Source organism: Ochlerotatus camptorhynchus, unplaced genomic scaffold (assembly GCF_037179485.1).
Source record: "Ochlerotatus camptorhynchus isolate MF236.1 unplaced genomic scaffold, CSIRO-AGI_Acam_v1.1 ptg000330l, whole genome shotgun sequence".
Lineage (NCBI taxonomy): Eukaryota > Metazoa > Arthropoda > Insecta > Diptera > Culicidae > Ochlerotatus > Ochlerotatus camptorhynchus.
The window spans coordinates 11621572-11645699 of NW_027040818.1; the positions used below are offsets into that span (position 1 = coordinate 11621572).

The 24128-nt window shown below is 41.0% G+C and overlaps 1 protein-coding gene across 1 annotated transcript in view; it reads left to right on the forward strand.

Moving 5' to 3' along the window:
- Nucleotides 1-397: 397 nt before the first annotated feature.
- Pu (Punch) overlaps nt 398-24128 on the forward strand; it is an 83369-nt gene continuing 59638 nt past the window's right edge. The window contains exon 1 of the mRNA XM_065230556.1: nt 398-1029. Coding sequence (XP_065086628.1) covers nt 798-1029 — 232 coding nt within the window. The 5' untranslated portion in view covers nt 398-797. The remainder of the gene's footprint in view (nt 1030-24128) is intronic.

Genomic DNA, 24128 nt, shown 5'->3' on the forward strand with positions numbered 1-24128 from the left:
AGCGACAAAATTCGCAAACAAACTCGCTCCGCGGCATTCCCCTTTACTTTGAGGAAACGCACAAACCTAGAAACAATTAGCGAAAAAAAAAAATCTCCACCACATACAGTCGATCCTCTCGTGTTAGAACAACGCACACCGCTCTCCTCGGCTAAGTAGAGATTGGCGTAGGTCATAAGCACCTGTAAATAATGTACTAACAAGCCGTCGTCGTCCGTCGCTCGCGCCGCCACTCACTCACCATCAATCACGGTGCTGCTGATCGCGACGCTTTGCACGAATCGCCGTCGGGAGGTCCTGCGCTAGCACCGGAGGAACTCGGACTGGACTTTAGCTAGTCGCGAACCTCAGCCAGTGAACTTCAGTTCCAGCCGTGCGGTTGTCCGAGCAGGTCGTCTTCTCTCTCCGGTGTTTTGCGTGATCTAGAGCACATCGTTCGCGTACTAACTCAGTGTTCAAGTGCGGGGCTAACCTCGAAAACGCGAGCAAATATATCAGTGACTTAAATTCTAGTGATCGAGTGAACAAGTTTCTCGTTCTACCTGGGAGATCTCCTGAAGTGTTTTGAGGAGAGCTGAGGAAGGTTTCGCAAAGTTCGGAGGGGGACGGCGGTGAATTATTGACGCAAGTGGAAGGGCCGTTTTTGCATACCCGTTTCAATTTCGATTTTAAAAGTGATCTAGTGGAAGTAACACCTGCTCGGAGTCGGCAGCAGCAGCAATAAGTGAAGTGATTTTTGATTTTCGGATCGGGTATTTTATTTCTTTCGGGAGAAAGAGCAAACAAAAGCAGCAATCATGCCAAATGCCAGTGCCATGCAGGAGCAGCTCCACCTGAACGGAAGCGCCGCCAATGGGGTTAGCAGCAGCAATGGAGTTAGCAGCAACGGAAATGGATACTTGAGCTCGTCGGCGACACAGAATGGCCTTAATGGGCATCACATGAACGGGAACGGTGCGCTGATGCCAATGAAGTGCACCTGCAAGAGCGCCTCGTCGGTGGGATCCAGCGACAGCAATAACAATAAGGGTAAGTGAGAAACGGTTGGCTCGTAATTCCGAATATTTTCCAACATTAGGAAATTGTTTGTCTGTTTGGAGACGGACCTCTCACGCTAAAGGTTACGAGTTGAAATCTCATTCTCGGACAAGTAATTAATGACCTTAAAGTGACTATAATAGCAACAAAAATGTTTGCTAAAGAATCACCTGTCGTACCGAACTAAGGGTGCAATAGTTTTGAGTACTTAACTGACCTGCATTGGTTATGAGCTTAGTGATTAATTTCCTGTAATCATTAACCTTTCTAGTGCATTGGGGTCATTTTTGGCCTGGAAACACTGTGTAATTTTTTTCCCAATAAATTAGGAAGGTCAAAACGTTGAAATTATTTAACTTTACGGATCTGATCAATTTCTATATCATTCCTTTACACAGCAAAAAAATTATTTTAATATCACATCAAAGTGGATGCACTTCAATCTTGTCGAAAATATGGTGTAATATTACCTCCCAAAAAGGACAGAATTATCATTAATACAGTGCATGAACTGACATTACGCTGCTTTAACGGCATTTGTTTATTGTTGTGGCCATAAAAATAACATGAGGTTTTCGCGTGCATCCTCTTGGATGTAATATTAAAATTTATTTTTTGCTGTGTACCTATTACTGGCTAATTTTTCTTGATAGTAATATAGTGGTTCTCGGAATTTCGTAAACAGGTAGTGTTGCTCCTTATCGCAAAATATTAACTCGTATTTTTTTTATTTTGCCATAAGGTTGACCATTTCCATGTTAGGGTGGTCCAAAAAATATTTGTTTTTTTCAAAAATGACCTTTTACAAAAATTCATAGCTGGATTTCAAAGATCAAAATATCAAATGAAAGGTAATTAAAAATACTTTTTTTGGAAAAAAATAAATATATAGTCACTATAAAGAAATTGGAAGTCTCAATGCCGGCAAAGGACCTGGTTCTGATGAAATACCTCCATTTTTATTGAAAAAATTAGCAACTATTTCTGTTAAACCATTGTTTTGGCTTTATAATTTATCTTTCAAAACAGGTTATTTTCCAAAAATTTGGAAGAAATTATTTTTAGTCCCGATATTTAAATCTGGCAAACGGTCAGACATTAAAAACTATAGAGGTATTGAGCAATTCCCTACGAATTCGCAAATTGGTTTATTTTTGTATTTTTTTGATGTGGTGGAAAATTTGCAAAAACGTTCCTTATGACCGACTACGAAATTTTGCAACTTCATACCGCCTATTTGAATCCAGCCTTATTTTTGAAAAGAGGCTTATAGAAAAATATCAAGCTTATCTTCAGAAAATTTTTACTCGAAAACTGTTTGTCCGATCGGTTTGGTGTCTTGGGCAATATTGCAAATAATGGATGAGACTATTTTAAAAAAATATGCACTCTAAAAAAATTACCCAACTTTTTATAAATTTAAAAAAAAATCTTAAAAACAATTTTTCTCAAAAAATGATTTTTTGTAGTTATTTATTTGTTGACATGTTTTAGGGGACAAAAAATTCCTTCTATTGCACTAAAGGTCAAGATGGAGAAAAGATGGACAAAAAACTTATGAATTTTCAAAAAAACTTCAGTTTTTGGAAAAATATCCAAAACTTGGTCCAATTACTGTTTCGACTTTATATAATGCAAGTATACCAAATTTACAATAAGAAAGTACTCACGTAATTTTGATTCTGTGGGGCTCGCGCGAGGGAATGAATTTTCCCATGCTTGACAACGCGTAGATTCAGAAACAAGTTAAGAATGTTAAGAACATGTTAAGCATGTTAAGAACTCGAAATATATTTCTACTGTCACCTCACAGAACGAATTATGGTAAAAATGGACCAATCAATAGAATTGCGAGAGTGTACAATAATTATTGTGAGCGTATAGATCTAACTATGTCTAAAGATACAGTAAGAAGAACCCTAACTGCAAGGTTTCATCTCGTTTAGTTTAAAACAGTTTTGATTTCCTAGATATTTGAACATGTTGTTTACATTGATTGACAATTTCAAATAAAACGTATGTTTTAAAAAAAAAAGCATGTAAAGCAACAGCACTATTGTACAACGGTCTACATTGATTGGCGACAAATAAACAAATCAACTAATCGATATAGACACAAAAAGTGTTGAAGATGCTAATTTCAAATAACAGACTAAAGTGGTAATTTTTATACGATATATATGAGGAGATGAAAGTATAGAATTGATAGTTCCGTTTAGAGTACGGCGCAGTGTGAAAATTGCATATAGAAGTAGAAAGCGAGCTAGGCAACTTTTAGGAAGGTACAAATCAGTTTTATCATCTCTCTATACCAAACTCCCCCATCCCTCTCCAAAGGGGTGACAACATGTTTATTTGATCCTCCAATCCATCGGTTCCGTAATTTTGATTTTCTCTAAGCTTTGCATCTCATTTCGTGATGTACCTTTGCCGTAATACTTCCTTTAACAAACACAAATTTTCTTGCATTGTACTGGTCATCTGGGAGGAGGTTTGCGTGTAGTGCTTTCCCCAGGAACAGTTCGCGGCTAACCAACTGCCACCCGTCCAGAATTGGGCGTATCCAGCGAGACATCTTTCATATTGCTCGCAATCTCCAACACCAGCGAGAGACCAGCAGCCGAGCACTTTTGCAAGCGGAAGCTTGCTGATTCACACACTGTCACTGATTCACAAGTCAGCCACCGAATCACCGCCAAAACACGCAACGGACACATTATCAACACGTTCCCGGGCTAAAGTGTAGCATCCGAACTCGGAGAACCGGGCTCCCGACACCGAACAATGGAACTGAATCTGCGTTGTAAATTTTGGAGGTTAGATTCAAGTTCAACCGAGCCACTCAAGGCAAAACACGATATATCACTAAATGATAACTTTATGAACACTTGCAACTAAATTTTACCACACAAATTAACAAATTCAAAGCCAAAATGTGTTTAATTCGCTTACGAAAAATACGCAGCAAAAGAAAAACACGTCAGCTTTCAAGCGCGACCTACTGCGATCTCAAGACCAATTGAAAATTTACTCCACCATTATTCGATTTGACAGAACCAGAGTACCAGAATTTTCGGGGCACATTGACATTACACTGGAGTTGTCAAATAGCTCCCGGGGTGCAATCACATCTATGACACGAATGTCTTTCCCATACACAGAAAAACAAAACTACCCACCGCTTGGGTTTTTTAAACTCAAATTTGAGTTATTTGACCTCTGCCCGTTTCATTTCCTCTCGCTATTGTTGTCAAAAATAGAACGAAAGATTCGACTCAACCGTCTAGTTCCGTACGAGAAGCCAAAATTGAGTAATATGCGATATACCCAAATTTGAGTTAATTGAACTTAATTTTGGGTAGAAAAAATTGAAAATAACTTAGCGATGGGTAATTTTTTTTGCCGTGCTTAAATGCAAACTACTTTGAGCCGGTTTACCCAAATTTGGCTCATCGTACGGAACATGGGAGATGAGTGAAAAGAACTTAATTTTGGGTTGTTTTGAATTTCTGTGTATACTTTGTGTGAAGCCGAAAAATCCTGGTTCTCAGTAATGCCCTACAGTAAAAGTATGGACGACTGTCACCACAAAACTGAAAAAAGCTGTTCCAATCGAGCAAAGGGGTGCATTTTGACGGTTCGATTGGAACAACTTTTGACAGACGTCCATACTTTTACTGTAGGGCTTTAGTTCTCTGGTTCGATTTTACGTCAATATTTGACAGCTGCTGCAAATATTCGCAAGCAAGCTCTGTTCATGCGTGATACGCTGTTAGGAAAGTTTGTCGCGAGTGGTGGGAAGGATTTTTTCAAATCATTGTTGTGCCATTGGCCTTTTTTACTGTGTTGAACACGAATTATCGTTGCCTAAAAATTAAGTACATTTTAATTGGATGTGATAGCAGCATTACCATAGAGGTAACTCTAAGACCACTGGGTCCCGAAGAAAATCATTATTATTTTTGGCTCACTCAGTACCAGAACAACGGTCCCAAGCAGTCCCAAGCTATTTCACTCACCCCTGCATGTTCTGCATGAATCCACACACCCCTGATGTTATCTGTCAAACTTTCATAGCGAATCAAAACAAACATAGTGTAGTAATAGAATTTCAACTAGAATGGGGTACGCCATAGAAGTACTTGGGACCAATAGGCTACTCAAGCAGTGAATCAATTTAAAATCGTTAATTTCCACCCCCTGGCATTACTATACAGGTAAAAACTTTTAACGCGATATGACCATGCGGCACACATGAATATAGCTTAAAAACGTGTTGTCAACACTAACACCACCATCATCGGTATCGGCTTCAGTGAGTACTAGTCTTGCCAGGGATGTGGGTGTAATCTGTCAAGTGGTTATCGAGATGGCTTCCAAGCAAGAAGTGTTTCGACAAAAAAATATGACAGAGGTCGTGGAAAATCCAGGCCAGTCCCACAGTTGGATCGCGAAACAGTTTGGAATCGACAATTCAACCGTGTCCCGTGTGGTATAATCGTTCAAGGAGACCCAGACGACCCAGCGGCGAACTGACAGCAGAAGAAAAGCGAAAACGACCTACCCCGTGAATGCAAGGAAGGTGAGATATTACTTCAAGGGCAATCCGAACCTTTCGATTCGGGACGTGGCCAAGAAGGTCAATTCTTCCGTCTGGTTCGTCGCCAACGATGTTGTTTTTGTGCTGAAGGAGGCAAATCCGCCAAACTCGCCAGAACTTCGTCCAATAGAAAAATTCTGGGCGATTACGAAAGGCAAGCTCCGAAAAACATGAATGGTCTTCAAAAACGACAAAGATTTGAAGAAAGAGGGGATGAACGTGTGTAAGAAAGATGGCGCTAGTGTTGCACAGGGTTTGATGGGTAGCGTTAAGTCTAAGGTGCTGGCATTTAGCCTAGGAGAGAAGGTTGAATAAACCAACTTTGCAAAAACATAGCTACCCAGGTAACAATTTGATGCTTAACAAGTGTTGTTTAATCGATTTTAATTCAGAATAATTATTGTACATAGACCACGTTAACCTTTGTTCAGCTTTTAAACATCTAAGTCTGGTGATTTTAATCAGCCAATAGCTTTATAAATTATAAGCTTTTTAAGGCATTAAATAAGTCATTTCCAACCCTTGTTCAGCCTTCTAAGTTTAAGTTTTTTATATTTTATAGATGGAAGACAGCTTCATATCTTGTATATTCTTATGGGCTGACTAAATTAATTTACATATTGATATTGTTATTATAAGTCTAAAAATTACCTTTGCATTTCGGGATTCAAACCGGCAGTCGCTGATTCATAGGCATCAATCATACCTACTGGACCACTGAAGCATATGTGTTGCAAAAGGTATGATCATTAACTTGAAACACGTCAAATTTAAGTTGAATAACAGCAACCGGAAGAGTATTATACAGCAAAGCACAACTGTAAACAACAACTGGTGACAGTAAAACCAACAATCAATACGAAACTAACGATTTTAAATTGGCTTACTACTTGACTAGTCTATTCGTCCCAATCAAATCGACTAACTTATCCCATTCTAGTCAACATTCTAGTACTACACAATGTTTGTTTTGATTCGCTATGAAAGTTTGACACATAAAATGAGGGGTTATTGGATTTTCCTATGTTTCGAGGGATGAATCGATTAGCTTGGGACCGAAGATAGTACAGGAGCTGAGCTAAAAAGTTGAGCACATTTCTTCGGTACCTACTAGTCTTAGAGTTACCTCTATGGTAAAACTTTCTTCTCATTTTCAAGTGTAGTTAACACAAGGTGCACCCAAGTGCGTGATTAATATCGATGGTCATGTGGAAGCTATTTTAGTGCCATAATTGAGTTATATTTTTGGAATGCTGTCTGAAAATTCAGTGCAATATAGCAGTCAAAACACATAAATACAAATGTTAATACTTCCTACGTCGTCGCAGCCCACTTCTACCTGGAGCAATTCCTAAAAAGCTCCTCTACCTTGTCTCTACTGCTGCCGCTGCTTGGGATTAGAAAGGTAGGCAGTGAATTTAGAAGAACTAAAATGCCGGAAATGCAACGAGTGACACTAACTACATTTAACAAATCAGGCTATCAAAATATGTATAGCGCATTGCTAATTTGTGAAGTAGTGTTAAGCTAAAATAAGGCTTGTTCAATATATACACGGATAGAAATCTCCTTATACCTTTTGGCAAATTTCTATTGTTGATTATTCATAAAATGTATAAGTCAACTAATAAGCAGACGACTTGCAAAAAGTTAATGAAGATCATATGTCGAATGAAATGTATTGTCGGTCACACATACCTTTTATGCATTCTTATAGGACGTATGTGGTTTGTCTTATAGAATGTATAAGACTGATGTTTTGGCAAAAATGTATACGTGAAACACATGAATAAAATAATTGATTTTCGTTTCGTGTAGATCAGCTAACTTATTGAGGTTGAATTATGGGGATACAATTAGCTTCACGCACTACTCATCAACTATATATTCAGCCTGCTGTGAATCAGCTTTGTACACCTTAAATCCACCAATAATCAGCTTCTGTTATTACTGTTCAGCTTGAATTGTTAATTGGGTAATATGTGTTTATTTATTCCCTGAGAGTTTCAAAAATATCCGACTGAAAATTAATTTTTAGTGATCATTTTTGTCTGTTGCACTGTTTTCGAATACATTAAATTGATTCAATTGCTTATTTTAATTTCAATTTGTATAAAATAGAAGAAAAAAATATTCAGCTAAGCAAAATCTGAATTGCCGGGCGTTTGGTTTGACTCCTGCCGTCGAATTCTGTACAGCCACTTCATTAACTTTATTCTCCGCAGTACACCAGTTTACCTTAAACTGCTTCCCGCTGCCAACAGTATTTTGGGTCTTCTTCAGGTGCCGCTTGACGATGGCCCAATATTTATCGATTGGGCGGAGCTCTGTCGTGTTGGGTGGGTTCTTGTCCTTGGGCACAACCTGCACGTTGTTAGCGGCATACCACTCCATGGCCTTCTTTTCGTGATGACAGGATGCCAAATTCGGCCAAAACAGCACGGAACAATCGTGTTGCTTCAGGAAAGGCAGCAGATGTTTTTCCAGATACTCATTCACGTAAATTTCACGTAAACTCCGGCAGGAAACCGTTTGAAGTCTTTTTGTCGTCTGTTTGAAGTGCGAGCAGTTCAGAATTTCGCATGATGCATTGCTCCTCTTGCTTGGACGCCATTTTAATAACTGAAGAGCAAATGTCAAAATCAAAATAGAAGCATATTCCTGCACGCACGTACGCACCAAAAGAGGGATGTTCAGGTTTTTAAAGTGCTCGATTAAAAGAAATGCATCAAGTTTAAGATGACCCAATTTTGATCGAAACACCCTTTATTATGATTGATGAGAGGAGAGAGCTCTTTGAATAGCTCCCTGAACTATTTGACTGATACGAAACGTATCACAAAAGATTAATGTGTCCACTTGGGGTGCTTCATTTTGAAAAAAAAGTGCTGATTTTCTGATATCCCGCTCTCCAGTTCGTAAAGGGTGTCCCACATCAAATTGTATCACGAAAAAAACGTTGTAGAAAATTACCTAGTTGGCCGATCCTTTTCAAATTTTCAGACAATAAAACATTGCCCATTAATAAGCTTTTGGCATATTAATTTCATTCAACTTCAATACCATAACCGTACGCTCATACCTTACACTTAACTCCACTCATTAGATTCTGTACAAGATCTGGCTGCAGCTTCTCCTGTACGGAAACCCACTTTTTCGACATGTCTTCCTCAGATTTGACCTTTTTGGGATGCTTCCGTAGCGCCTGCTTCATAATAGCCCAGTATTTTTCGATGGGCCTTAGTTCCAGTGCGTTGGGGGGGGGGGGGTTCATGTCTTTGGGTACGAAAGTGACCCCGTTGGCTTCGTACCACCCCAGGAAAACATTTGAATAGTGGGACGAAGCTAGATCCGACCAGAAGATCGTAGGGCCCTCGTGTTGCTTCAACAGAGGAAGCAGACGCTTCTGTAGACACTCCTTGAGGTAGATCTCCCCGTTTACAGTCCCGGTAGTCACGAACGGCGCACTCCGTTTGCCACTTAGCAGATCACTAGCCAAATCATGTATGTCTTGGCAAACTTTGAAAGTTTCTGCTTCCTTACTTCCTCCGGAACATCAAACTTGTGCTGAGTGTAAGCTGCCGGAAGTCCGCCTTGACGTAAGTCTCATCATCCATGATGAGACAATGAGGCTTCGTCAGCATCTGGGTGTACAGTGACTTTCCCACCGTATTTTGCCATTCGTCACGACTTGGAGCCTTCTGCACTTTGTACGTATGCAGTCCCTCTCGGTCCTTGGCTCTCTGAACGAAAGACTTGGACAGATACACCTTTTTGGCTACATCCCTGGCCGAAGCATTGGGATTCCGCTTAAACGGTTTCACGACACACTTGTGATCACTAACTGAACATCCATTCTGACCGCATTTCTCCTTCCGTTCGATGCTCAGAGTTTCGTAGTAACGTTTAATCACACGACTCACCGTTGACTGCACGATTCCGAGTTGTTTTCCAATGTTCTGATGAAAGAGTTGAGGATTTTCCAGGTGCTTGCGCAAAATCAATTCGAGACGTTGCTCTTCGGGTGACGCCATTTTTTCTAACTTTCGAAAAACTGACAGCGATAAAAATACAGTGTAAACAATACACTCTGAACTACTTCCACCCAAATTTTCAAGAAAAAATACCCAACAGATAATTTTCTACAGAGTTTTTTTTTCGTGATGTAATTTGATGTAGGACACCCTTTATCATTGCCCTAAAATATAGTCCTGTGCAAAAATGACAAAGCTTCATGAAGATGTAGAGGTTGTGCCAATGATTTGAAAATTGTATGGGAATCACTATGGAAGAATTTCAAAAATCACTTATATTGCTCCAACTTTGCTTGAAAACAACCAAAAATCCTTCGAAGTCTAGTCAATCGAATAGCAACAACACTTCTTCCAAACTAAGCAATGTGAAAACCACAACTTGGGTAACCCACTTTTGAGTCTAGAATAAATCATAAAATAGCCACTGTGGTGGTGCTATCAAAACCACACCGTCCTGGCATTTCATGGATCCAAAAACTTACGCCCAGCCCACAACCCTAATCCTCTAGCTATATACGATAAACGTCGATTAAAGCTCCTTAATGAAAATACAACATCCTACCAAGACCAACGAAGTAACCAAAATGAATGGTTCCATTGAGAAAACATAATCAATGAAATGTACCCATATCCCCCTGGTGCAGATAATTCGGCAGCGAAATTCTCCCACCATTTATCGTTACAATATTCCCCGAAAGCGAAATGTTGTGAGAGGCGAACATCCTTTGAGAGTCATTCACTTCCAAAGGCTTCGTTTGTGCTTGTGTTGGCAACGCGTGGGAGAGAGCACATTTCTCTCCCAGCCAATATGGAGGTCGGTTTTGGTAAAGTTGGTTGTTGTATTGTATCCTGGCTTCCGAGAACCGTCTTCGGCGTTTAACGGCGACGGCCACGTCACGTAGGAACCGTACTAGGTTGGTCGGAGGTGAAGTGTGGGGTGGCACTGCGTGTGATGAATAAAGAACAGCATCATCTGAGAGCCTCGCTCGAGTCGTGTAGGTTCCCGGAATTGATGTCGTCGTTCGTCGTGGAAAATTTTACGAGTGGGTGGATGTTCTTCCGGCCACCACCATCACCTCAGGGCGGACACCGGCTAGAGGTTGCTTAGGGATGGGGAAGCTATTTACTCTCACGACCAAGGCAGTTTGGTGCCAATGGATATCCATTTCCATCCCGTTTATGAGGGATTTAGGATTTTTAGTGGGGTTATTCTTCATTCGAATGACGGTTTCGGCACTGAGGTTTTTATTTGCAGAGGTGATTTACGGGAAGACTGGGCGACGGCATTTGGGCTTTTTTTATGGTATTTGCAAATCGAGCTTCGTACGTGAAGGTAATCATTTTTTAAATAGATGTTTAACGTGCTGAGAGTGTAAATTTCCAAACCACACAGTTCGAAAAAGCAGTGTAAATTTCTGTAACTGTGATGATATTGCTAATGGAGTTTCATGTATCATACAAGATTAAATTATAGATCGTATAAATTTATGAGACATGTCATGAGATATTCCCTATATTGTATGCAAACGTTCACCTTTGTAAGCAACATTTCTTGCAAGTTGCTGGTTTACGTGAAAATGAAGTTTACATTTTGTCGTGACCGGACCGAGGTTTCCAGCCTCGGAAACGGCTACACGAAGTAATGGTGCGAAATTCATTACAAGAATTCCGTCAACGAGCGTGCCTTGAATTCCTAGAAATCATTAATAGAAGTCATTGTTTACAAAAGCTGTTAGGCCCTAATTCCAGCTCTATCTAGAAGTGATGTTCTTTTTAAGAATAAGCGACGGAACTCCATCGGGTTCAGCCTTTGTTGAAGTCTTAAGTTTAGATGCTGCTCTAGAAATCGTATATGTAGTGACGTCGACAACGCTAAGCGTTTGGTTGATCAAAGGAACATTACTGGCCGCGGAAGTAATTAGATTAGCGGAGAGTTGCTCGTCTTCAAACACACTAAAAAATTTGACTGAGAACAAGTTGCAAATGTCTTGTTGATTGCCAGCAGTTTCACCATTAAAAATCATGGAAGAAGGTAAGCCGATTTCCCTGCGTTGCTCATTTACGAAGATCCAGAAGGATTGTCATTGTGATTTTACCCGCCGTTGAATCCTCCTTTGATAGCGTTGAAAACAGAGACGACTTAACCGCTTATTCTCGTGGTTGAGTCTGACATAGTAGCATTTCTTATGGTTATGGCATTTCAGTTTTACCATCCATCAGGTCATGGTTATTCATTTTTTTACCATCAATCTCAGGCTTTTCCACACAAATTTTTTAAAAATATTTTTGACGTAGGACTACGTCTGTGATTTCTATATTGGGGTACACTTTATGAAAACCGAAAATGGAACGACACAAAATTATGAAAGATTTTGAACGTTAATAACTCAGCTGTACCTGGAGCAATCTCAATAATTTTATCAAAATTGGATCGGAAATATTTCTACGCATCTGTTAAATGAAAGACTTTATCATTTTTCAAAATGTCACTGTTGAAAATTGCACGAATGTGTAATTGTAGCTATGATAATTAAAATTATCACCGATTGATTGCGAAAAGCGATTTCCCTAACACAGAATTCCATCCGGTCTCACCAAATGGTGTTTATTCAAACACAGCGTGGTGAGTGGTGGTATTCTCCAGTACGCAACGAAAGGCTACCTGCAAGCAGCAAGCTGCAGCCCACATGAGCATCCATACAAGGAAGAAGAAGCCGCACCGCTATTGATCGGAATCAGTAGCTCTTCGTGAGTTGCTGTGGGCCATCTATGCCATGCGCGTTATACTAAAGAGTATAAACAGAGAGAACCCCACTCAAATTCCTATGCCTACACAAAACACAAGTTCCTGCTGCAGTTAACAATTAAGATTTATTATATAAGACCACGTAGTCCTACGTCACCATTGCGTACAACCTTTGTTTGTTTTTTGTACTGCGCCATTGTCGTGACCGGTAATCCGTACGATGTACGCGGAGATTTGAAGTATGCCTTCAACTCTACAGGCAAAAAAGTGTGCGCCCACCTTTGCTCATGTATTGTCTGTGGCTGTGGAATAGTTCTAGCGACGTTCATCATTACATAAAGCCCCACGTTTCTGAAAGCATTTTGCTAGAACTATTCCACAACCGCAGACAGTATATGAGCAAAGGCGGGCGCACAATTTTTTGCCTGCAGACTTGAAGAAATACTTCAAATCTCTGCGTACATCGTACGGGTTAGGCAAAGAAGTGTGCGTTTGACTTTGTACTGTCGCATTAATGGCCCTTTGCTTATTTTCAACTTCTATTCAATTTTCATACTGCCGTACTCTAACGGAACCATCTACCATTCTAAGGCCATTCTCTAGCTAATAAATTATCACACTAAAGCTTCATGTTAGATAGCATTTCCAACCAACTCTGAAAATCGTAAACTTCGCGTATGAAGTAACATAAAAGTAACATAAAGAACGCAAAATAAGATCAAAAGGTGCACTTGAAGTGTACAAAAATCCCAATGACGTTTCAGTGGCTAATAGGGCCAAGAAAAACCCGTAGGCCAAGTTGAGCCGCCAGAAACAGTTTTGCATTTTCAACAATAAACGAATATTTAGCGACCCCTTACCAGAACTTTACTGTACATATGGAAAGGTAAATATATTTGGAAGCCATTTGTAATAATAACATTCCGTATGGTGCTGAATTACGCTAGATTAAGAAAGACTAAGTGCGGGTAGTAGGAAGGGGTAATTAATCCTACTGTTATTAGTTTTGATTTTTTTGCAATTTCAGGTTATACTTTTTCTGAGACATCAACTGAGCAAAATTATTGGACAGTCTCAAATTCAATTCGCAAAATGCAATCGGATAAACTGTACTTATCGTGTTGACACGTACATAAGCAAAGCATGAGATTTAATAATACAGCATCATTGTCGCGAAACAACGTGCCAAGTATTTGACGTTACTTTTCGATACAGTCCATAGATGATTTTTTTGATATTACCTCGAGAAATCCAAACTTTATGTTCATTGTCTTGTTGCATTGTTTTTCCATATTGCTGTGTGAAAATGTTCAGGTCAGGAAAATGTTTTAAGTTATCGGTTTGAAACATTTGCAAGATCGTAGAGGCTTGGTAGCTCATTGGTTACCGTTTCTGTTTACTGAGCAGAAGGTCGAGAGTTCGATCCCAGGCCCGGTCCCCTTCCTTGCAATTTTTCTATCCTCACTAATTCTGCCTTAACCAACCGCTCGCACTATGGATTCGCTCCATACAAAAGCTGGACAAAAATGTTAGAATGGTTGAAATATGCTGTAAATATCATCTAAGGATAAATTTGGGGTGCTGAATGCGATTTTTGCATCAAAAACACCCTAACCTATGGATTCAACTGACTAGGGTAGTTTCAAAAATTATTATTTATGAGAAAATGCTGCTTTATAAGGTTTATTCACTTGTATTTTTTTTTTATTTTTTTTTTTGAAGGAAATATTGCTTTAAACAAATTATTTAACGTACCAAGATGATACATTTGTTTCACCTTTAACGTAAGGAAATTCCTCCCTATTTTAATGTACAGATCATATATCAATCTTGATTAGTAATGAAAAAGTTCTCTTTTGACTTTAACGGTTATTTAATAGTTTACTGAGGATTCTAAAACATGATGAAGTAAGAGTTTTTTTTCGAATCAGGGTGGTATTTAAATTAAATTGGATACCCAGGGTGGTTCTTGAGTATAACATTTTCTTTACACTTTGAGAAAAAGACTGAAATCTATTTTCGTTCATTTTATTCTTTAATCACTGTCTTCATCTTCCATCTTCAGAAGCATTTTAACATCTTCTGGTAAATCGTGCTTTCGTTCTGTTTACCTTCGATACCCTGAACTTATCTTCCAAATTTACCACCCGGGAACATTTACGGGCATGATCCTTTCTCAATCGGCGTATCTCCTTATTCATGTGTTCCTGTGCTTCTTCAGACATTCGACCAATCGGAGGCATAGCTTTATCGATTATTTGTTGTTGGCATTCGGTACCATCCATACAAAGACACATGTCGATTTCTTCACAGAACGAGATGGCAATTAATTCTGTTTGCAACCGTTTTATCAATTCTTCGTCGATACCTGCTGTGAATTCAGTGGCATGCCCAGTTTTGCACCATTCCATGAAGTCGAGCCTATATGTCAAATGTTCGGATCCAACAATGAAGCGAACTTATGCCATGTTGGAGCCATTCTACTAATTTTTCTGGTCTTCATGTTATGAATGTCGTTAAATGCCGCCGAGGTTGCCACGCAGAGGTAACATCTCTGTGCAGATGATGTGTTTGTAATTGCGTTCACCACCTTCCCGTCCCCCATAGTCATCGAAAGATTATACTTAATTTTCAGTTCAATCCCATCCAGTAAATATGTGAATTCCGATAAGTTGTCAATCTCGGTGGTCATTCTTTCATGTTCCTCTCGAACCGTATTTGCATTTGCAGCAAAAGGTACAATGGATGTTAAAAATGCATGACTATCGATTGAATCGGAATTAGAGAATTTTTGTTTATATTCTAGAATTCCGGATGTTCCATGGCAAACCCCACTTGAGAATCAAAAGAAGCTCTCTATGCCCTTTTGCTACGAACGCGCTCACCTTTTCCCCAAAACGTTTTAAAAACCTTGAAGATGTTTTTTTCCAGGAGAGCTTGAAGCTGAACTTGGCAACAAACTTCGGAAGATACAACTGAAGGTGGATAACATTTAGCCTTTTTTGCTTGTATACGTTTATACGACGGATAGATAGATTTTACCGGTTCTCTGACCAAATTATAGCTTCGTTTAGTCAACCTTGCGTCCATATAAATAGCCAGTGTTTGCTCGCTAGAAATAGCTGGAACACAGTCCTCACAGGATGTCAAACTGGTGTTTCCCTCATTTTTGCAGCAAAAAGTAGCTCACCTGAACTAATGCTCCTGCGCGGAAATTCGGTCATACGGCGTTCGCTACGATCACAACTTTCGTTGAATTCTTTTGCTGGCCGTCCTCGTTTGTAGGTGATACCGGATGAAGAAGAGGGTCCTTGGAAAACTACAACATCTTCGAGCCAGTCATTATTAACAACGAATCGGTCTAATTTGCGTTGACTTTTCTGTCAGAGACGCTGGAATTCACGCCAGAACAGGTTGATTGTAGCTTCAACATCGCAATTCACCCGATCACGAATGAACTTCTCGATCGACTTCCGTTTTTATGCAGTATCTGATATTTCGTACGTAGATTCCAAGATATCTTTTAGTGAATAAAAAAGGATTTGGAACCCATTTCAGCTAGATGAAACTTGAACTGGAGAGCATTTGAATTCCGAGAAACACTACTGAATGACTTCGTTGTCAAACTATAAATGAACGTCAGTCAGCTGTTGAGCTCACTCTGTATACAATGGTTTGCCCACTCTATCGCTGCTTAGCTGGGGAACGACAACATAAATTCTTTTGTTTTGCGGAAGTCAACACAACGGCAGAGCGCAATGTGGTTTAAATAAAGATGATAGTCATTTTTTAATCAGTGTTTACCATGGTCGTAGAAGCAACGATAAGTAAATTTGGCAATTCAACCAAAAAAGAGAAACCAAATAGTTTATGACTATATGTTTTGTATTACTTCTGCGTGAAGTCAACGATTTACAAAGTTGAAGATGCTAATTTCAAATAACAGACTAGAGTAGTAATTTTTATACGATAGATGAGTAGATGAAAGTATAGAGTTGATAGTTCCGTTATAGTACGGTAGTGTGAAAATTGTATATAGAGAGTAGAAAGCGAGCAAGGACAACTTTCCAGAAAGGTACAAATCCGTTTGATCATCTCTCCTTACCAAACTCCCCCGTTGGAGTGGGATAGTGAGGGGTATCCCCCCCGCCACCACTGGCAAAAAGAGGTGATCGCCGACATAGCTTTTTATCTGATTTTCCTCAAAATTTGGTACCTGCAAGTTCAAACATAGTAAAATAAAAGAACTCAAAGTTTATTTTATGATTATCGTCCGGCGTGTCCGCACTGCGGATCGCATCACTTACCACAGTTGAATCCTAATCTAACCCACTTCACTAACACAATTATCCTCCCTGTGAAAGCCGTGGAGATGCAGAGGTGTATTCGGTCTCTAATAACAACGCAAGTCGAACTAGTCATCCTTTCCCTTCCCCAAAAGACCGTGATGACGTGGCCGGCGCTGTGATTGATCTATTTATAGATTGAATTAGTGTGCTTGTACATTGAAGATGAAAAGCTAATCCTATGCACCATCTGCGTGGTTTTCTGTGCAATGGTCTTTATATATATATATATATATATATATATATATATATATATATATATATATATATATATATATATATATATATTTAAAAATGCAAGATCGTAGACTTGAAAAATGGTCAAAATTCTTTGAATTTTTTGCTCAGATTTTTTTTATGGACTAGCAAAAATTATCTCTAATTTGGGACAAGGATGTTTTTTTAATATCTGTTTCTGATCTGGACCACGAATCGGTTTTGTTTATATCGACCTTGTGTTGTTTTAGATGTAAGAAAAATCGATCGATTTACGGCTCCGTAAAGCTAAAGCGATTGAGCCTTCCAAACGAACTAGATAAAAATCAAGTTCGGAATTCAAAATTCATCGACTTAGTTTTTAAATTCTGATGAATGCCACACGCCACGCCCATTTTCATTGTGATTTTTTATAATCAGCCCCTACCTTCCACCGCCCCTGGAAATTTCTATAAAAATCCGTGCAAAACCCCATGTGTTTAATGTTTGCGAAAGCCAAAGAAAGCACCATTCCGATGATCCATGATACCGACAGTGATAGAGTGCTGCTTATTCCAAGAACCCCTAGATGAAAAAGAAACGAAAGCACATTGATTCCATCGTATGTATGGTGCTGTAAAAGCATACCACCATACCATATCCAACACGTGTTGACCGAGGGCAAGGATGTGTAACGACTAGCAAACACCTGCTACTGGCTGCTCTTCGCAAAACCATCCGAACACGTTCTCTCTCCTTTTTTCTCGTTCTGAACCGGTCACATGATGCCACTCTTGGATGTTTTTATGTTATGTGCATATTAGGGTGGGTCAAACTTACAACTCCATGTTCCCCACTGCTCTTTCGATGCGCATCGAGGTCTCCAGCAACTGTGCAAATTTGAACGAATTTGGTTATAATCCCGATTTGCGGGAGAATTTTTAGTTTTGTATGGGAAACGCAACGATCCTATTCATTTGCTTACCAAAAATCCAAATGTTCCTCAAATTTTACCAAATCTCGAATTTATATTGAAAATACTATGCAAAACAACTTTGTCCAAGAATGCATATCGATTTGATCTTTATACAAAAAATTATTAATATTTCACTTTAGTCCAAGTGTCCAACACGTACCTACAAGCTTATATATACGCCTGTAGGTATGTGCGGCGCAATAAGCCTAAATTAATATAATAATACCTTTTTTTCTCCGAAGTCTAATCGATTTGCAGTCTTCGACAAAGTTGTTCTGCACAATATTCCCAATCTATTTCCGAGATTTGGGGAAATTTGAGCAATGTTTGAATTTTTGGCAAGCAAGTGAATAGGTTCGTTTCGTTTCCCATACAAAATTTAAAATTGTCTCGCAAATCCAGATCAAATTTGACACCGTTATTGCGCACCTCAACACACATTGGAAGATCAGTGAGGAACAGGGAGTTGTCATCCTCCATACAAACTTGACCCAACCTAGTGCATATACCCTACATCCAAGCAAAAACTGCCCTCAAGTAAGAAGCAAAAGAAAAGCTTAAAAGCTTTCCCCCCACTTGAGCCATCCGCATATATGCGGGTGGTGGGTAGCGTGGTCTGCCGGAGTCGATTGACTCAAACGAAGAAAGATAAAGTCTAGATTTAATGTTTCTTCTGGAGCCAACTTTGTACCGAACGGCAAATTAAGCTAACAGGTTTCGGCACTCCGGGTGAGGCCAAACTTGTTACCACGGTAAATCCAACCGCATGACAATTAATCAATATATCACCGGTCGTGATTTGCAGTTTGCAGAGTCTGTGTGACGGACGGCGACACGAGCTCCATTAGGCAGGTGATGAAAGGGTGGGTGGGTGCTTGAGAATATGTACGTGGGAGAGCAACCACTTAGAGGAGTGAAAAACGACAGAGAGTCAGTCAGATGGCACAAATATCAAAACCAACGACGACGACGACGACGACGACGACGACGATGGGAGGGAAGCGCAGAAATTCAGAGCGAATGACGTGTGCGTGAGAAAGAGCGTACGAGAGTGGCTCTGAATCCGGAAAGTCCCCTCGTAACGTGACGTAGGATGTCCTCCCGAGTGTGAAGCCGAGAAGTGGGTAAAGTGGGTAGGTACTGCATGGAGGAATGGAAGCTCGTAACGAGCTGTGATTTTTCGGAAAGGCAGTGCTGGCAAATATACCTCATTTTTAAAGAAATGCACTAATGGACCCGCTATGTGAATCATTGCCCATAACAATCTATCTCGCTTAAAGCTACACGGGCGGATTCAGCTCTTTGCGGACGATACAGTAATTGTGTACAGATCTTTTGAGGCCAGTTTGATTGTACAATACATTCAGAAAGATCTACGGCTTCTTCAAGAATTTTTCAAATCAAACCTTTTATCGTTACCTGCAAAAGACCACATATATGGTTTTCCACTTTTCAAGACGATCAGTTCCAGGGCTTCCGATCGTACAAGTTGGCGCCATTGAAATTTGAAAAATGGACCACTTCATATATCAGAGTCTCACGTTGGACAGTATCCTAAGCTGGGAGCATCACATTGAAAACCTAAAGAACAAACTGTCGGTATTGTGTGGAGTGTTTTTAAAAATATCGCCATTCGTTCCAATGAACTGGATGTTGAACTTGTATTATTCATTGGTTCACTCGCGGCTACAATATTTAGTGGGTTTATAGGGAACCGCAAGCATTTCCTGGCTACGAGAACTTCAAGTACTACGAAAGCGTTACTTGAAAGTCCTCTTTAAAAACCGCACCTTTACCCAACGGAACAGCTATACAATGACCTGCAGAATTCCCTTTTAACAATTCGAGGACTTCAAGTGTCGCAGACATTGACACACATGCATAACATTGTAACAAATCCAGCCACACATCACAACATAACAATCACAAGGAATCTCTCAAAAACGGATTGATTACCATGGTGGTAAACTGCACAACGAGATCCCAACAGTAATCAAACAACAGCAATCCACCGATCTGTTCAAGGCGAACATCAAACGACATCTGAAGCTTCGTATCTCGCACTATCTACGTTGACGTAAATCGCATATCTTGAAGGCAACACAGGTTGAACACCAGTTCTCGGTGAGGTAACTAAGCCTGGTATATGTCTGACCGAAGCCGCCAGCGATACTGCGCCCCTAATGGTTTGTCCAACAAATGGTTCCAGATCCACATGATTGCTGGTTTGGCATCCTATGCTTCCGACGATTAGCTGTTCCAACGCTCTCAGCGGACGTCATCTGCCCATCGGTCTGAATGACCACCAGCTCTCTATCAGCATGGCATCCTACGCTTCCGATGTCTAGCTGCCTTTATCTGTCCTTTGGTCTGTTTCAACATCAGATCTCTGTCAGCTTGGCATCCATGGCATCCTACGAGTTCAACGTCTAGTGAAGTCGACGCCCCCACCGCCCTCGTCTGTCATTCGATCGGGTTGAACATCAGCTCTCTTTCATCATCATTGATAGCATGGCATCCTACGACCCTACGTGTAACTGATTCGACTCTCCTAGCGGTCTTCATCTTCGGTCTGGTTGAACACCAGGTCTTTGTCAGGTAACTGACTGGTACATGTCTGGCCGAAGCTGCTAGTGATACTGCGCCCCTAATAGTTTGCTTGTACAACAAATTGTTCCAGATCCATAATGTTAGCTTGGCATCCTTCGTTCCTCACGTTTAGCTGATTCAACGCTTTCAGCGGTCGTCATCTGCCCATCGGTCTGAAATAACACCAGCTCTCTATCAGCATGGCATTTTTTTTTTTTTTTTGTGCAGGGGAATCTGCTCACAGACACCTGAGAAAGAACTCAGGGTGTGGGAATGCGAGAATTGCACTCCCAACCCACTAAACCTTACCCTGTGCGCTTGGCCCTTGATCTCCCCGGAACCGCCCGAAGGCATTACTTCGTGGGAGGGGCCGCTATAACGCTATGGCGCTCCTCTAGCAATAATCTATCGATCTAGTCAGCAGTAGGCAACTGCTGCTCGGCACACCACTATCGTTGTAATTCCGAAACTATGTGGGTGACCGCAGTCACCACCGCACTCCAGTTCTCGGTGATACCACACATCCTAGGGACGATGTTATCCGGACTGGTATCCGCTCCGCATATCGCTAGCTTAACGCTCATTACTGGCTCGAAGCGTGGACAGGCGAACATAACGTGTTCTGCCGTCTCTTCGACGCCAGCGCACGCGGGGCAGGTGGGAGTACTTGCATGTCCAAACCTATGCAAGTAACTCCTAAAGCAGCCATGGCCTGACAGGAACTGTGTCAGGTGGAAGTTTACTTCCCCGTGGCGCCTGTTGACCCACCTTGATACGGAAGGTAAAGGATGATACGGTCAAAATATGGTCAATATCAACTTGACGTATTTCTTTCAATTTTGCATTTAAAAAACCTGAACACCCCTCATTTTGAAGGTGTGTGTGTGTAGAATGTTGCTCCTATTTTGATTTTGGAATTCACTCTTCAGTTGTCAAAATGCCGTCCAAGCAAGAAGAGCAGCGTATCAAAATTTTGCTCGCGCATCGCGAAAATCCGAGCTACTCGCACGCAAAGTTGGCAAAATCGCTAAAAGTTGCCAAATCAATCGTTACAAATGTAATTAAAGTGTTTGGGGAACGTTTGTCGACAGCCAGGAAGTCTGGATCGGGGGGAAATCGAAAACCGGAAGCCGCTGAGACGACAAAGAGAGTTGCCGGTAGTTTCAAGCGAAACCCTAACCTCTCTCTCCGAGATGCCGCAAATAAGCTGGGTGTATCGTCTACAACCGTGCATCGAGCCAAAAAACGAGCCGGACTATCGACTTACAAGAAGGTAGTGACTCCAAATCGCGATGATAAACAAAATACGACGGCCAAAGCGCGATCCCGGAGGCTGTACACGACGATGCTGACGAAGTTTGACTGCGTGGTAATGGACGACGAAACCTACGTCAAAGCCGACTACAAGCAGCTTCCGAGACAGGAGTTTTATACGGCAAAAGGAAGGGGAAAGGTAGCAGATGTTTTCAAGCACATGAAACTGTCAAAGTTCGCAAAGAAATATCTGGTTTGGCAAGCCATCTGTACCTGTGGCTTGAAAAGCAGCATTTTCATAGTTAAAAAGGCCATGGTAAAAATTACGGTAAAAAGGCCATGGAGTGGTACGCCGCCAACAACGTGCAGGTGGTTCCCAAGGACAAGAACCCTCCCAACACGCCAGAGCTCCGCCCAATTGAGAAATACTGGGCTATTGTCAAGCGGAACCTAAAGAAGACCAAAAAAACTGCTAAGGGCGAGCAGCAGTTCAAGGCAAACTGGCTTTCTGCGGCGAAGAAGGTGGACAAGCTGGCTGTACAAAATCTGATGGCAGGGGTCAAGCGTAAGGCCCGGCAATTCGGATTTGGAAAAGCGGAAGCCTAACTGAATTTTTTTCCTGAATTTTATACTAATTGAACTTGAAAAAGAAATTTAATTTGATTTTTTAAATAAACGATTTCACCGATTTACACGCGTTTTCCCTTGACCAAATTTTGACCGTATCACCCTTTATCAGCATGGCATCCTACGCTACCGAGTCGACGCTCCCAGCTACCTTTATCTGTCCTTTGGTCTGTTTCAACACCAGATCTCTGTCAGCTTGGCATCCAAGGCATCATACGATTGCGACGTCTAGTGGAGTCGACGGTCCCACTGGCCCTCATCCGTCCTTCGATCGGTTTGAATATCAGCTCTCTGTCATCATTATTGATAGCATGGCATCCTACGCCCCGACATGTACCTGATTCGACGCTCTTAGCGGCCATCATCTTCGGTCTGGTTGAACACCAGTTCTCTGTCAGGTGCCTAAGACTGGTATATGTCTGGCCGAAGTCGCCAGTGATACTGTGCCCCTAAATGTTTGTGCAACAAATGGTTCCAGATCCGCAATGTTGGCTTGGCATCCTTCGTTCCTGACGTTTAGCTGTTCCAACACTCCCGCCGGCTCTCATATGCCCTTCAGTCTGATTGTACACCAGCTCTCTGCCAGAACGGCAATATCTGCTTCACTACGACATAAAGATGGCTTGGCATCATAAACCTTGACGTCTGGCCGATTCATCGCAGTTCACGTTCCGTTCACTAGCAGCTCTCCACCTTCATCTGTTGAACTGTGCACCGACAATCGTCCTTAGACCTAACTGCCTATCTGTATAAATATTAGAAATGCTTTCATAATCTCATCTCCTTAAAAGAGTGCAAACTCACTGGAGATGTCTCGTGTCATCTTAAAATGGCTGCTGGAGCATGGGCTACATTGTAATGCTCTACTTCAGTGGGCTTTTCCCTGCTCCCTCCTCGCTATTTTGCATGGGATTCCTTATTTACAATATTTTTTAGATTCTACAGTTACCTATTAAGAATGCAAAACTGGGATTATTATATAACAGATGAAGGTTGACAGTTGCTAGTGAACGGAACGTGGACTGCGATGAATCGGCCATACGTTGAAGGTATATGATGCCAAGCCATCTTTATGTCGTAGTGCAGCAGATATTGCCGTTCTGGTAGAGAGCTGGTGTTCAATCAGACTGAAGGGCAGATGATGACCGCTGGTAACGTTGAAACCGCTAAACGTGAGGAACGAACGATGCCAAGCTAACATTGTCGATATGGAACCATTTGTTATACAAGCAAACTATTAGGAGCGCAGTATCACTAGCAGCTTCGACCAGACATATACCAGTCACCTGACAGAGAGCTGGTGTTCAACCAGACCGAAGCGCAGATGAGGGCCGGTGGAAGCGTCGACTCAGCTAGACATTGGAAGCTTAAGATGCCATGCTGACAGAGAGTTGGTGCTCAATCAGACCAAAGGGCAGATGATGACCGCTTGGATCGTTGGAACAACTAAACCTCAGGAACGAAGGATGCCAAGCTAACATTGCGGATCTGGAACCATTTGGTGTACAAACAATTAGGGGCGTAGTATCACTGGCGGCTTTGGCCAGACATGTACACGGGAAAAAATACGATCTCCGAAATGAGATAAATGGCTCATGATTTCATGAACACAGCGTATTTTCATGTTATGAAAATACACCATGAATAATATTCATGATATCATGAGCAACTTTTGCGTAACGCAGCAAACATTCCCAAAATCATGAATCATCCGAGTTGAAAT